This window comes from Micromys minutus (genome assembly GCF_963924665.1).
Source record: "Micromys minutus genome assembly, chromosome: 21".
Classification (NCBI taxonomy): domain Eukaryota; kingdom Metazoa; phylum Chordata; class Mammalia; order Rodentia; family Muridae; genus Micromys; species Micromys minutus.
Window position 1 is genome coordinate 28,349,489 of NC_137956.1, and position 16,925 is coordinate 28,366,413.

The following is a 16,925-nucleotide window of genomic DNA, read 5'->3' on the forward strand; positions in this document are numbered from 1 at the left end:
TCCAAGTCTAGGGAATCTGGTGCTCTCTGAGGGTATGAGGTACACATGTAGTACATATACATACATGCAGACAAAGCTCTCATACACTTAAATAAAAAAATAAATCTTTAAAAAATTTAAAAATTTTGAAAATATGGACTCAGATGGATAAGCTTGGATAAAATTAAAATGTTATCTAATTATACATCAGACGATTCTAGCTATATGATATTATATAATAAAGTCTCGAAATTTTCTTCTAATTTTAATTTCAATTTCTGCAACAGGGCAATTCTAAAACGGCAAGCGGTACTGACGATACCGCAAGTTAAATGTATTTTAAGACGGACATCCGAGCTTCAACATAAGCTGTGTAGTTTAGAATCTGTTATGTCCTTAGTTTCAACTTCCTGTGAAAAGAGGTAATACTTAAGAATGTTGTGAACATTAACTGTGGTAACGCACTTGGCACAATATCGAAAACAAAGTAAGCACTTAGTAAATCAAAACAAGAACTAGTATTCTTGCTGGGCTAGAGATTCTTAAAAATTAACATCTACATAAAATCCCCATATCCAAGCCACTAAGTCCTGATCAACGATAATGCATAGTAACTGTTCCAGTTATCTATACTGTAATCATATTAATCACCATGACTGAAGCCTAGTCTAGAACAAGAAGTTAAGAAACTCCCGTACATGTAAAGGCTAGTTTCACAAGGTATTGCCAGGAAGTGTCCATAGGCTAAAGAAGTCTGTTACCAAGTGCAGGAAGGATCTTCCTGTGGTTTGCCTTGCTAACTTCTGGTGTCAGTTTTGAATGTGTGCTGGTTTCTAAGGTCCCCACCGGCCCCTGTGCACAGTGAGAAAGCAAGCAGGGATTATGGTGTGATTCCTGCTGAGCTAGGTCATTGGTCCCTACAGCTACAGGATGCTTAGCAAAGTTCACATGGCAGCCTGAAAGGCCTGGAATGGTTAAGCCAAAAGCTAAAAGACAGATGCTGATGGAGCCTGGGACACATGGACGGGCCTTACGTGGGTGGTGACTGTTGTCTTTGGTACTGGAACTCTTATCAGGTACTTTTTAAAAGTGAAAAGCCAGCATCTGATAACAAAGAAGATGCACAGAGCCCACGTGTTTATAAAAGGTGTGTACATATTAGGGGAACCACCCAAAGGCAAGAAAGTGCATTAAACAGTCGAAAGAGCTCAGTGGGTGTGATGGCACACACCTGCTGTTCTAGCTCTCACCACACTGAGGGTGTGAGGCCAGCCACAACTACATAGTGAGATCCCATGTCAAAAAACAAGGAAGTAGAGAAGGAAAGGAAGAAAGGAAGGGGAAGGGAAGGGAGGGAGGAGGTAGAACAGAAAACCCCACAAAAGAAGGATTAGGAAAACAAAAGATTTTTAGAAATCCCTAGGCTCATTTTTACTGCATTTGACAACAATCTAACTTTACTCGTTATTTACTTCATTAGGCCTCTGCTAGTTCAGAGGAATCACCATGTCCTGACCACAGAAATGATTTCTTGCCAACAAGCTACTAGACAGGCAACCTGGTATAGGGAACGGACATTAGCCTTGTCAACAAGCCTGCTGAAATTGGTGTTGCTAAAGAGCCTCTCTGCTGCTCTTAAAGAATCCTCCAGTGAAACAAAGCCAATGATCCTAGCCAGAAAAGTATCCTAGCCAGAAAACAACAAATGATCAATAAATACCGCTTCACTTCCCCATATGTACTGAGCAAACTTTGTAAAATGAGGCTGCCCAACTATACAGGTTTAAAATTATTCAGGACCTCTTTATAACATTCCTCTGAAAAGTATTAACTTTTTGATAAGTCAACATTCTTAACATAAGCAACTGATCAAATAGGTAAACTACACAGAGATTCGTTGAAGTTTTCTAAGTTTCACTTTCTTTAACTTCAAAATAAAATTATGGGGTGACACATGCTTCTCTTGAAGACCCAAGTTCAGTTCCCAGCATCCATTATAGGGTGGCTCACAACCACCTTTAGCTCCCCTAGCTCCTATAGGTAGCTACACTCACCTATACATGATTAATAGAAATCCTTAAAATTGCCCAAGAGATAAAAGAAGGGCCGGTGAGATAATTCAGCAGGGACGGGCACTTGCTGCTAATCCTGATGACAAGGTGGAGCTGAAGGAAGAGAATCAACTTCTGCAAGCTGTCCTCCCCACACAATTAATGTAGTGAGTAGAAACTGAAAACAGAAAAATTGATATTATTTACTGCAATGCATACTTAAAATGTTACTAAATCTGGTGTTCAATATAGTATTCAATCAAAAGTTAAATTGAGCCTCACAATATCTAACATTATCAAATTCATTTGTACAAATCGAAAATTTTGATAATGTCTCAAATACACACTATACTGCCTATTGAAAATCAAGTCATTACAGAAGACCAATTCCTGTTGCCCATCATTGAAAAAAAATCAATATACATCTTTCCAGGCATTTTAAAATAAAATTTATCTATTTAAAAAAACCATTGTTCCAAGAGTTTAAGAGCATGCACTAGGGGGCTGGACTGTAGTTCAGCGATAGAAACTTAATTTATACTTTGCATTTGTGATGTCTCAGGCTTGATCCTTGGTCATCATAAAAACAGATTAAAGGGATAAATGGTGGGTGGACAGATAGATGGATGACAGACAATAAATATACATATTACCCTAACAATTCACTTTTTTTCAACCAATAATACATCTTGGGGTCATTCTAATATAGATGTACTTCATTGTGTTTCACTGCTTTAGAATGTTTTCATGAACAAACCACTTTAACCACTTTCCTGTTAAGAGAAGTTCAGTTGTGTCTTTTTAAAAAACAAGCAAGGTCAACACAAAATATCTTTGTGCCTGTAAGATGATACGGCAGAAGTAAAAAACGTAAGAGAAATACACCTAAATTTTAATAGGTACTACCAAAATTTTCAATATGGTTTTATAAGTGTAAAATCACAATGAAAGTACAGTATCTGTTTCCTTAAGCACTTGTTAAATACTGAAATATGCAAGGTTTCCATTGTTTTAAGTGTTGGGGTATTTATACTTTTATTTCTGATTCATTTCTGTTCACTTTCACCAGCATTTTAATATATGTACTAGATAATTTATTTTCTTCTGTGGAGTGCCTTTACATATATTTTTCTATTGGCCTCTTTAATTTAAAAATCTGTATGAAGCCCTGTCATGGTGGTGCACAGCTGTAATCCCAGCACTCAGCAACTACAAGAGTCAAGAGTTACATCACAAATTCAAGGTCAGCCTGGGCTACAAAGTAAGAGGCCACATTTAAAATCATATACCGCAGCCAAGCAGTGGTGGTGGTGGTCATCCCTTTAATCTCAGCACTCACGAGGCAGAGACAGGAGGATCTCTGATTCTGAGGCAAGCCTGGCCTACAGAGTGAGTTCTTGGGCAGTCACAGCTACAGAGAGAAACCCTGCCTCCAAAAACATATATGCATGCATGCATATATACATAGCCTACAGCTTGGCTGCAGATACAGCTTGTGGTAGAATGTAAGTAAGACCCTGCATTTTCTCCCCAGTACCACACACCCACACTCACACCCGACACATACGCATGATAAGCAGGGCCTTTTACTGTGGCACTATCTGTTACTGAAAGACAACAGACAATTTAAATTGCAATCAATAGATGACTGCTGGTTACCTAAAATGCAATAATTTAGATGAGGTGAGATATTATACATATTATGACTATATCATTTTTAAGTGAGGATATGACAAATCTTTAAGTTATATTTAAAAACATGGAGAATGCTGCATATTTTGCTTCTATTTCTCTGAAATGGAAAAGCTACAGTACATAAGCAATTGTTTATATATACTTAAACTACCTCTCAAAGGATACAAACTAAGCTAGGAGACCCTCAAAATGATGACTCTAGACTGTGGGTATCAGAGCTTCTGAAGTACACTGATGACTGTGTACTTGAGAGCAAGCTTCCAGATTAGTCTCCACAGAGCCCATAGTACTGCCCATCCTAAACACCACACAGAGTTCTTAGCAGAAGCAGATGCGCATGTGTACAAAACTCGATGATGCTCCACCACTCTAAAAACTATCGGGGGTGTAAAGCAGTCTTCATATCTTAATGTGCTGCATTTTCAACACCCATAGTCATAAATCAATAGCACTCTAGAAAAGACAGTGCACTGGTGTCCAGCAAGTCATTAACGTGTGCCACTTGGGTCCCTAGGTCTTCAGATACACATGAACAGGACAAGGATGTTCTTTTTCTTCCAATTCTAAAACTTTATAACTATGCAGAGAATGAATGAAAGCTTCTGTATAGTATAAACTTTAGAATAAAATGCTAACTGGGGATTTTCTCATCCTACTCACAGCTTAAACCTACTTTACAGTGCTAAGGATTGGTATGCCCTAACAGATACTCCAATAATTATGACATACTACTACTGAATTAACTACTGGCCAAATAGAAAATGTTTAAGATTCAAATAACCTTAATAAATCTTAGGCAAATTTCTTAAAAGCACTAAATACAAAACAGGCATATTAAACAAATTCAAACGTTAAAGCAAAGATCTCTGGTGTATTATCTTAAAGCAAATGGTACACTTCATGAAGCAACTATGAAATAACTAGAGGGGTATTTGTTGAAAGACACATCCAATTCCTTGTTTTTGAGGTAAAGAAGCAGGGCCTCCTCAATCTGCATAGTTAGTCTATCATTAATAACATTAGAAACCACTAGCTGTGAACTCAAAGATCTGCCTGCCTCTGCCTCCCAAGTGCTGGGATTACAGGCCTATGTCAGCACCACCTGGCTCACATTTGATATAATCTTATAGTGGGCCATTTTGGGGCTGGGGGAGAGATCAGTTAGTAAGGTGGTTGCCTCAAACATGAGGACATGAGTTTAATCCCTGGAACCCAGGCAAAAACGCTGGGTGTGAAGGGTCATATGCATGCAATCCAGCACAGAGGGATCCGTGGAGTTTGCTGGCTGGCCAGCCAGGCTAGACTAATTAGTAGGGCTCCAAACCATAGGAGGTGGACAGTGTTCCTGAGGATGTCTGAGATTATCGTCTGGCATCTACATGCACATATACACACATGCATGTGTATCTGTGCAAGCATGCATGTGCACACATACACACACGGGGGGGGGGCAATTTAGCTAGAGATTTTTGGTGATTAAAACATCACACAAAACTAGATGTCATAAAAATTTAACAAACAGAAAATGTTCTCTATTTAACAATAATACATGACTATATAACAAAACTTTGTTACCAGTTCTTAAAAGGGTATAAAATATATCAGTAGGCAAAACACATAATTTTCAAATATCACACAAAGCACATTAACAAGGAAATAGGATTAGGGTTTTTAATTAAAGGATAAAAATGATGGTTTTTTTCTAGCTACATTACTTCTATATAGTCACTTCAGGACTATTCAAAGAGTTCTCAGTTAAAAAAAAAAAAAAACTCTATGACCTCTCTGAGGATTATTCCTGCTCTCCACAGAGCAAATGATTAGCTGAATGCTCTGTGAACCTTTACAAAGATCCCTTTTTTCTCAATTTCTATCTATCTCAAAGATGGATTCATCTTCCATCCTAAATAACTCATCATCTCATTTCAAATTCCTGACAATAATGAATTATTAGCCTGAGCAAACCCTCTTAAATCCCTCTACTAAGTTTTGATCATCTCATTTAAAAAATCTGATAATAATGAATTATTAACATGAATAATCCCTTTTAAATCTCTTCCTCTCAATGCTCGAACAGTCAATAAAATGTCTTGATTTACATCTTATTACCAAAACATTTAAACCTGCCATGTCAAATAAAAATACTTCTGGGTAGAGTATGAGTTTACTATTTTCTTTTCCAAGCACCAGGACCAATTAGTAACAAAGCTCATGAACATAGTCAGGCAACAATTAATATTCTAACTAATAAACCAGCATTTTAAAAAAGTGTAATCCTTTTCTTAGGGAGGCAACTTTGGACTCAGTGCAAACCTAAGATTAGTGGACATCACAATTTTCCACAGAAAAGAATAAAAGAAGTTCCTGAGAGACCTGTATGTTCTCCTTTATAGAGGCAACGCTGCTAATCTGTTCAGTGATGTGAAAGTCCTTATCCAGATAGAAAGTATCTGCCATGTAAGACTAAAAGACCTGCCCTGATCTAGTGAGACTGTTAAACAAACACCAACAACAAATACTAAAATAAAAAATGAATTCTAAAATTAATATAACAGGGGACATATTATATAAATGATTTCTATAATAAGAAAATGGTCATGAATTATGATTTTTTTTTAAGCATCAAAGCCGTACGGCTAGAAGCGAGGGTAAATTTGGCTCAAAGAAGACTTGGATCACATGGAGCAAGCTTTAGAAGGATATATGGCTCTCTGACATAAATAAGGGTAGGGGGACACAATCTCAGGCAGAAGAAACATGAGCAAAATGTCTGGTGACAAAGCATTAGTCCACTCCAAAGAAGAGAAAGAAAAACCACAAGCTCAAGTGTAAACAAGCTGCCTAAAGTCACAGGAATATTACCTAACAAAGTATAGAGCAGAACATAGGCTTTCTGCTTTCAATCGGCTTTGTACACCAGGAAATGCTAGTGCTTGTTGGACAAGAGCATCAGATAAGGCTTATCTCCTGCTTCACTCCTTCCTAAGAGATGGCCCATGGCTGACCCAGATTTTTTTTTGGGGGGGGGAAGAGAGAGAGAGAGAGAGAGAGAGAGAGAGAGAGAGAGAGAGAGAGAGAGAGAGAGAGAAGGTACTGACTACACTAAGCTCCTAAGCTTAAGGACTTAACCTATCTGCTTTGTCAAACAGCCCTACGTCATGCTTGGTCTGAGAATATCAAACTCCTAAGTGAGCTCTTAGGTCACATCATTGTCTCAATATATCAAACACTTCCCACAAATCTCCCCAATCTGGTGCTGTTATAATGTGATATCCCTGAGGGAAAAGCCTTGTGAGTAGGGTAGCGTAGAGGTGTAGAGCCTTTCAAAGCGTTTACAATTGACTTAATTAGACAAGGGCAAACTGAACAAAATGGTAACCAAAAAGGAGGTCACATCAAGTCTAAAACATTTCCTTCATCTGAATATAGGGTGTAATGGGGGATGTATACAAACTACCTTTAGGTATACCACTTACATCAAAGTAGTTCAGACCAAAAATACTCCTAATTTTGTTTACTAAAGGCTCAGATGCCAATTCTAAGATTATAACAACTTTCTGTCTTGAATACAGGTAAGGAGGCTGACCATTCAAAACATTCAGGAGCTTTAGGACACTAAAATGTCCTAAGTAAGAAACTGGGCATTAATCAGTCTATAACCCAAAATACTGTCTGCAGTAATAAGTGTGTATGTGTTAATATACTGACTGTGTACACTAGCTGTACGCACATGGCCATATCCAGGGTGTGGGTGCCTGAGACCGACATCTGCTGTTTTGATCTCTCTCTCTCCACCTTTATTGTTTGAGACAAGGTTTTCCTATGAACCAGGCTGGCCCAGTCAATAAGTTTCAGGGATCTGCCTGTCCACACACTCCCCAGTGCTGGGCCCCTCCTTCCACACTCATGCCTTTTTACTTAGGCTCTAATGATCTGAAGGCAGATCCTTATGCTTGCTTAGCAGGTACTTTACCAGCTGAGCCATCTCCCCACCCTACAGCTTTCTGATCTGTCAACTTGATACTATGTATACCTTGTGAAATCTATGGGACACAAACACATTAGAAATGAAACACTGAAGAAGGGTGTGGACCATTCCCTGTAGAACTTCAGCAATATACATACACTCCATCCATCCTCACTTTCTCAGGGATGATCCGGACTATACTACCCAGGAGTGTTTCCTCTCAGGTGGGTTTTTCAGCTGTCTGTGGATCTCTAACTCTGCAGATCAGAGGCCCCAAAGAGCAGGTTTGAATTTGATAGCACATCTCTAAGCCAACAGGCGACTATCAAGTTCTCTCCCACGGTGTCTCAGTGTGGTAAAAAGGAATGGTGACTTCAACATCCCCAAACTGCTTAGAATCTTCATTGTCAAACTGCCATCAGCCCATTTCTGTGACTTCAGCACCTGTTAACTTCTGCCATTTCTCAGCCTCACCTTACAAAGCCTACTTGTCAGGTTCAGGAAACAGAAGAGCATCTCCTTACAAAGATCCTGAGCTCAACCTTAATTATACCAGCTAAAAGGGCTAAGAACAACAATATTAACCCCAGAGCTCCCAGAGACTAAACCACCAACCAAAGAGTACACATGGAGGGACCCATGGCTCTAGCAGCATATGCAGCAGATGCAGCAGAGGAGAGGCCCTTGGTCCTATGAAGGCTGAATGCCCCAGTGTAGGGGAATGCCAAGGTGGGGAGGAGGGAGGGGGAGTGGGTGGGTGGGTAAGTGGGTGCATTCTCATAGAGGCAGGGGGATGGGGGATGAAGTAGGGGGATTCCTGAGGGGAACCAGGAAAGGGGATAGCATTTGAAATGCAAGTAAAGAAAATATCCAATTTAAAAGGGGGGAGGGGCAGAAATGGGAAGGGTAATCTTGATTTAAATGTTTTCTTGTGAAACAGTCACAACATGGCCTGAACTGTAAGATGAACAATTAAAAAAATAAACTGTCTAAGGTGGAAACAGTGTAATACTTTAGCCCTGATTAAACTAAAAATATTCCCAGGAAATTAATGGTCAATTTCTGGGCAGTGGGACTACCTAAAGCACAAAACCAAAGTTGAGTTTTTTAATGTGCAGATCTGAATGTCACTTGGAGTACTATTCTTACCAAACGGTTCACAGAACCTTTGCTCTGGACCCGGTCAAAGCAGAAGGTAACCAACACCTAGAAACAGTCCAACTCTAAATCTCAACTCCAACAGTGCATGTTGTCATCACACAACACAATCTGCTTCTATAGATCAGCAAGGCTTCAATGGTGTCTAGCATCAATTCACAGAAAAATATAAAGTAGTAAAAGTTTGGAAAACCAGTAGGGGGAGAAAATTCTGTTCATTTGGCTTTCCTCAAACATTACATACATACAAATATTAAGTGTAGGAAAGCTAATTGTGAAAAAGTTTACACCCTAAGAAAGTAACTTAAAATATTGGGAACTTAAGACTCATAAAACATCCATTGCTCTAGTGTAATTTTCCAAGTTTTAATACTTAATAGTGTCCCAGGAAGACATCAGGGAATTTAAAAGTAACATTGAACATGCTTGCTCCTAGGGTTTTAATAGAATTCCAAGTCCTTGAAAGGAGAGTAACATCAAAAACTGAAGTGAGAAAATCCAAAAGACGCTAATAGCATCAATATTTAAGAAGGGAAGTTTATATCCTGCTGAAGAAAGAGCAAGTATCAGCCATCTAACACAACAGAATTTAAATAGAAAATATCTCTTACAGCCAGGGATTATTTAGGAAACTGATTCCATTCTGAGGATAAAATAACCAGAGTTGGAAAAGGTTTTCAACAAAAGTAACAAGCTCCACTGATTCGCCTGTCATACAGCGAAAGGGGGTCGTCTAAATAAGTTGGGGGAAGTAAATCTAATATCCGACGGTCGTTTTAAAGACTCGGGATAGCAATGACAAAACTGGCCAGTCTCTGAGTAAGATTCTATACTCATCATCAGTAAGGCTCTCACAAGAAAACAAATGCACCGGTTAAGAATTAAGTCAAGTGCGGACTGGATGACTTGTGTTTTGAGACCTGCTCACAGGAAGCCACTACATCCTGCCCGAAGTCCCAGTCAGTCACGCCGCCTCGCGATTCAAGTCCCCGCCGCAGCAAGGTGGGGCGGGCACAGGTGTCCGGCCCGAGCCTCTCCCGCGCCCCACTGGCCCGCTCGCCCCACCAGGCCTCGCCTACCCCAGCCCCCGCCGCCGGCTCCCGCAGCCCCCTGCGCCCGCCTGGACCTCGCACTGGCGGAGGAGCCCCGGGACGCTCACACCCCCTCCTCAGCCCGCCGCCCGGCCCGGCCCCGCCCCGCCCCAGCCGGCCTCCCTCCTCCTGCCGCGCCTCCCTTGTAATTACCACGGGGCTCCCATCTCGGGCCGCTCCCGTCCTCCGCGGCCGCCCGCAGGCCTGCGTCGGAGGGAGGCCGGAAACTCCGCGCGCCCCCGGCCGCGCCCGGGGCTCCCGCGTCCAGGCCGCGCTCCAGGCAGCGCCCCTCACGCCGGTCCGCGCATGCAGGTCCCCACCCGGCTCGCTCCGAGGGGAGCCCTGACCCGCGCCCGGCGGCCGGCCGACGCGGCGCCTCCCCCAACACACCCCCGTCCAGTCTCACCAGTCCCCGGCCGCCGCCGGTGCCGCCACCCCCGCGCGTGCCCGCCGCCCACCCTCCGCCGCGCCGCCCCGGGGTCCCCCCTCAGCCCCGGCCCCGCTTACAGATCCTGCCGCGCAGGCTCTGCAGCACTCGGACCTCACGACTGTCCTCGTCTCCCGCCTCGGGTTCTGCGGTGCCCGTGACGGCCGGCGCCTCGGGAGAAGCCGCCGCAGCAGGCGCTGCCGCCGCCATGGTGCCGCCCGGCCCCTACCGCAGCCCTACCGCCTGCGTAGCCCGTCAAGGCGGAGCCGGAGCCAGGCCCAGGCCGAATGGAGTCGCGCTCTAGCCCCGCCTCGGCCTCCGGCTGGCTCGCCACGCCCCTCGAGCCGTGCCCGCCCTGCATCCGCCTCGCCCAGCCTCCCTGCGACCCGGCTCTGGCTCTCCTCCCTGGGCAAGTGGTGAGAGTCACTCTGAAACCCCCGCGGGGAGGAAAACCCTGGCCCTGCTGTGATCCCCAGAACCCTGGGTACTGGACGTCCCCCACAAACGGATTTCCAGGTTCTCTAATGCTCAAGGAAAATAGGAGTGCCCAGTCAGAACGACTCCAGGTTCAAAGACGAAGTTTGGCATTTTAGCAAACATTAAGAGATGTATCAGACTCTTCCAACCGTGTCTAGATGCTCCCGCGTGTGGGGACAAACCACTCCCGCAACCTTTGCTCTGAGAACATTGCTCCGCAAAAGTTAGGTCAAGAAAAGGACCACAGACTCTGTCCAGTCCCGTCTGAGACGTAGAAAACTTCTGAATTTGTCACCAGTTGTGTATTTCAGAATTAGAATGGTGACCTGTTTCCCACTCCCAGAAGCAGGCCTTTAAGAAAGTAGATTGGCCCTGGGAAGTTTGTAAATCTTCAACTAGTTGTTGCCATATCTTAAGGGAACTATTTACAGTGAGTAAACTGTGTGAATAATGCCCTGGTATGTGATGAGAGGGATGATTTCCTGGTCCTGAGGTTAACTGCGCTGCCCGAAGAAGGAAGAGACGGATTTAATAGAGCAGGGTTCTTTGCCAGGTATCTACTGGAGCCAGCCAGTCAAGGAATGTTGTTTTTTTAAGGGTCAGACATATAGGAATGGCCTTAGGGCAAAAGACAGTACAAAAGGTGTCCAGACCTTGAGCACATCAATTGGGAAGGACACCCGGTTAGAAGCAAGGTGTGAAAACAGAGAAAAGGAGATCCTTCCTGGGAAAGACTCCTCAGACCCACAAGCTTTGCGCCAAGGCCAGTCAACCAATGACCTAAGCTTGCTAGGTGTCTTAGGCTACAGAGCAAAGCTTCTAACCCAGCTTGGGTGCATGAGGATGCAAGTGCCTTTTCCTGTTTGATGGATGCAGCCTTAGAGAAAAGGAGCACACCTCCTCTTACAGGCACTTCGTTGTCGTTTCCAGCAATAAGTCCAAATTTTACTTCCCTTTCTTCCCAAATCAGAGCTCACGCTGTGGGCAGGAGACTGTCTTTTTTTTTCTATTTTAAACCTTTTAATGCTTTGTTGTTATGTCTTACACACAGTCATAGTGTGATACTGTTTTCACACGCACGTATAAAGTATTTATTGTCGTCATCACCCAGTCAATACCCTCTTCATCACCCTCCACTTCCTCTGCACCCCTTCCTCTCTCCCCAGCTAGCTTTCTTCCACTAGGACCCAGCAGAAGGTCAGTGGATGACAGTTGGGAGTTGATTCTCCATCCACCTCAGGGTTTCCTAGGGATAAACTCAGCTGCCTGGTTTGGTATTAAGAACCTTTAATCACTGAGTCATCACACCAGCAATTTTTTTTTTTTTTTTTTTAGTTCAATGAGTTTTGTTTCCAGAAGCATAGGCGGGAGATTAATTACAGGAGCATAGGAAACTTATCAATAGAGACTGAAGAAAATGTTCCAGCAGTCATTAACTGCCAAAAAATCTTGTAACAGGATGCTGACAGCCCAGTATTGCACAGATCTTGTACAGTGCAGATAACCACAGTTGCTATCGGGTAAAGGGTATAACAGCTCCAGAGATGGCTGAGGGGTTTAGAGCACTTACATCTCTCCCAGCATCCAAGTGGTGGCTCACAAGGATCTGTAACTCTAGTTCCAGGTCCTACTCCTGACCTCCAGGGACACTAAGCACCCATAAGGCATACATCCATGCATGTAAACACTCATACACATAAAAATAGAAATATCTTTGTAAAAAGAATGTGGGGGGGGCATGTCATGTCATGCCAAGAAAAATTCCACAACACACCACTCTATCCCCTGACTCTTACGTGCTTTCAGCTATCTTTTCCTCAGTGTTTCCTGAGCCTCAGAGGGGGTGACATACAGGCCTTATTCAAGGCTGAGCACCCAGAAGTTCCTTATTCTAGGTGACTAGTTATGAGTCCCTGCATTTAATACTGCCCTTGAGGGGGAGGGGGACTTCTCTAAGCAAACATGGCATCCTCTCGAATCCATGTGCACAAGCACAGTGATCAGAAAACATTTTGGTGTATTCATCACATCCATTTAGCAGAACAACATCTGTGCCTTCCCTACTAGGGCTAGGACTTCCCCAGCCTTTTAAACAGGTTTGTAGTACTAGATGTGAATTCCCTCTTGAGGAGCAGGCTTCAGTTACATTCAGGAAATGGTAACTCCCATAGCAGACTTCCCATTAGTGCATCACTAGGTACACTTTGCCTGGCAGGTCAGTGATGTAGCAAGTAGGGACCTCAGCTGAGTAAGACTATTAATGACAACTCTCTACCAGCAGCCCGCATAGCACGTTCTGGCACTATGAGGGGTTAGCTAGCTGGGGGCAAGCTTCCCTCTCCCTGTCATCTTGATTTCTGTATGTCCTGTGGCCTCTTCAGCACATGTATCTTCAGCTTCACAAGTCTAGTTCTGGTGGTGATGGCCTATACTGTTTGGAAGTCTGATGGGCCTGTCTGGCCAACAACAGCTCATAGGGCAACGGTCCACTCCCAGTATGGCGTTTACATGAAATGACCTATGGCTTCTCAGAGCGAGTTTTATCTACTTACACTGGATACCTCTGTCAAACTCTTTTTTTATTTAATTCAATGTTTTTGTTTTCATACCAAGGATCTGGTTTGCTTGTGGCTTTTTCATAATCCTTAGCTTTGGTTGGCCCGTTCCTCCTGCACTCTCCCTCATCTGGAGAGTAATTTTCCTGGGCCTTCTCTTCACAGTGTGTCCGGCTGCAGCATCCCGCAGACGGATGAAACCTCTTCTTCCTTCTCTCCTCCTCTCCCTTCTGTCAAGACGCTGCTTTAAAAACAGAAACAAGGCCTCGTCTCAAGAGTGTTCATATGTCCATTTGTGTTCAAAGACATGACTTTTTAGACCCAGTATGGAACCTGCTCCTATCCTTTTACAGTTGTGATGTCTGGGAGTGACAGTCAAGCTTTGTGAAAGTACGTTTTCCCCCTTGGGGTTGGAGAGATGGCCCCGTGGTTAAACTGGCTGCTCTTCCTGAGTTCAATTCTTAGCACCCACATGGCTGCTCAGGACCCTCTAGGATAGGATCTGATGCCCTTTCTGATGTGCAGACACATACACGCAGACAAAGTACCCACATATATAAGACACATAATAAATGAATCTTTAAAAATCTTTTCTTAAAATGTATTCTCTGATAACTTCACGCACACACACACACACACACACACACACACAGTATTTTGATCCTATTTACCCCCTATCCCTTTCTGACTCCTACCAACACTCTTCTTTTATCCTTGTGGTGTGTGTGTGTGTGTGTGTGTGTGTGTGTGTGTGTGTAGAGGGGGGATTGTATGTGATTCAGTGTGTGTGCATAAGTGCCCAAGTGTGCCACAGAATCTAATTAGGGCTATGGATCAAGGCCTATTTATTAGAGCAATTTAACAGCAGCTGCACCACTCAAGAAAATGATTCCCCATGCCCCAGCAGCTATTCATCAACTCCCAAATAGCTCCTCAGAGAGGGGAGGGTGCTTGTGAGCCCCTCCCCCATCGGCTTTGGAATGTTGACCCGGTTAATCGTGTGTAGGTGAGCACAGCTGCTTGGAGTTCATGAGCACAAAGGCCAGGTCAAGTCCAGAAGGCAGCATTGCACAGCCCTCCTCCCCATCCTCGGGCTCTTACGCTCTTCCTGCCCCATCCTCCTTGAAGGTCTCTGGACCTCAGAGGTGGTTGGCATGGATGTCTCATCTGGGGCTGACATATCTAGCAGGATTAGTTCAGTACATGCCACGTCATGCTCTTGACATGAATGCTTGTAATAAGTCTCCCGCCTCTCTCTGCACCAATTAGCCTTAATTAGTCTTCATCTAAAGCAAAACACAAAAAACAAAACAAAACAAAAAAAACACAAAACAAAAAACAGGAAGCTTGTTTGGTTTGTGGCAAACAAACCAAACAACAATAACAATAGCAAAAATCCTATGAATGGCTTCATTCATTGTATCAGTCTGCAAGCAAGTGTGCAGTACAGGTCATGAAGCGTGTTAAAGATGACTAATAAATCGAGTTCACATTCCTCAGCCAGGTGTTCAGGGTTTAGACGGGACCCAGCCTACCTCAAACCCGTCTTACCTCAGTCACTTTGAGCCACTTTCCCCAACAACTTGTTAAGAATGGCTTCCTAAGCCAGGCATGGAGACACATGCTTTTAATCCCAGCACTTAGGAGGCAGTTGCAGGCCACTGTCTGTGAGTTCGAGGCCAGCCTGGTATATATATCAACCTCTATTCCAGCCAGGGCTACTCTGTCTCAAAAAAAAAAAAAAAAAAAAAAGTCTGGCAGAGGATTGCCTCATCTTCCTCTCCTTTCTCACGAGAACCATTGTATAGTTAGTTGTATATAATATTGACTGCCTCCTATTCAATATTATATGAAACCCTCCCAGCACAAGGAGGGAGTAATGAAGGGGTGGTCGATTAGGGGTTTTATCCCCTGCACTCAATGTTCCTTAATGATTTCAGTGTGTTCAATGCATGAATGAGTGATGTATTAACTCACTTCCTCTGTTCTGCAGACTTGGAGCTTCCTTATTTTGAAATTTCTCACTCGTAATTTGTTATCACAGCCGTCCAAATGGCAGGCGTCTCTGACTTGAACACTTTAGTGACATCCTCCAGTTAGACATCCAAAGCTAGCTTTTTTGTTTTTCCTTTGAAAAACACCAGCGCTTATGCCGGGTTCTTCTAATTTCCCTTCTTTCTCATGAACCCTGTTACTAAACGGATACTAAAGATACAAAAACAATTTTACTTGAAGCAATGTTAATTTTTCCTCCCAGGGCCTCTTCCTGTAGTAGAGTTTAAAAAAATTACCACATTGTTCCACTAAGACCCTCCAACTCCCTTTCTTGTTTATTGGAAGTCACTTCCAATTACTCCATTTCTGAGTTTTTAGGAATTAAATTTTTTTTCAACCGGTGCTGAAGAAATCTTTACTAGTTATTGTTTCCTTAATATAAAGCATCCAGGAAATGGAGTTTTACAGACTAAGGTCTGCATCTGAGCTGCTAGACTATTTTTCCATCTCTCTTTGGCTATTGCTTGTGCACTGGTTTTTGAATTCGTCTAGAGTTCCTCTCCTCGTTGTGTTGGGTAACGGGAACAGTATTGCAGCAGACAAGATCTTGCATTTCACTTCCTTCCCCAAATTATTAATGAATGTGTTAAAAACCTATCTCTCCCCACCTCTTCTCTATTCTGATGAGCAATCATTCACCCCTTTGCCTTTTCTGATTTCTTTGCTAGTTTTAAGCCCATTCATCTGTTTGAAACCACAAATCAGCTCATTCATGGCGTGTTGTGTAGGAAAAAAAATCACCATTTCTGTTAATGACATGAATGAATCCTGATGCTAGAAACTATTTCTAAAGCTGGTCAGTTCCAGACTATTTCTGAATAACCCACTAGTCTGTAACTAACCTATGAGAGCTATCTCTTGGGCCTAAGTTTTTAATTTTATTATTATTATTATTTAGATGTATTTATTTATTTCATGTATATGAATACACTGTAGCTGTCTTCAGACACACCAGCAGAGGGCACTGGATCATATTACAAGTGGTTGTAAGCCACCATGTGGTTGCTGGGAATTGAACTCAGGACCTCTGGAAGAGTAGTCAGTGCTCTTAACCACTGAGCCATCTCTCCAGCCCAATTTTATTATTTTTTAATACTTGTTTTAATAAAGAATTTTTTCTGTGTTTATGGGTGCTTTGCTTGCGTGTATGTGTGTGTACCACATGAGTACCTGACACCCCTGTAGGTCAGAAGAGGGCATTGGATCCCCTGGAACTAAAGCTACAGTTAGTTGTTAGCTAGCCTCCATTTTGGTACTGGGAATCAAACTCAGGTCCTTTGCAAGAACAAGTGCTCTTTACCACTTAGCCATTTCTCCAGCCCCTGTTTTATTTTACTTCTGAGACAGGATCTCATTATGTAGACCTGGCTGGCCCGGGACTCACAGAGAACCCCTGCCTCCTGCCTCCTGGATGCTGGAGTCAAATGTATTGGCTGCTGCCCTAGGTCCCTCAAGTTACTGGTGTTTCTT

General features: G+C 43.1%; 1 protein-coding gene across 1 annotated transcript in view; it reads right to left on the reverse strand.

Moving 5' to 3' along the window:
• The window catches only part of RASA2 (RAS p21 protein activator 2), a gene marked incomplete at its 5' end in the record, with an annotated part of 81,587 nt that extends 71,009 nt beyond the window's left edge, over positions 1 to 10,578 (reverse strand). Inside the window, one exon of the mRNA XM_080934631.1 lies at positions 10,449 to 10,578. Within this exon, the coding sequence (XP_080790757.1) occupies positions 10,449 to 10,578 (130 nt within the window). The remainder of the gene's footprint in view (positions 1 to 10,448) is intronic.
• Between the last annotated feature and the right edge of the window lie 6,347 nt (positions 10,579 to 16,925).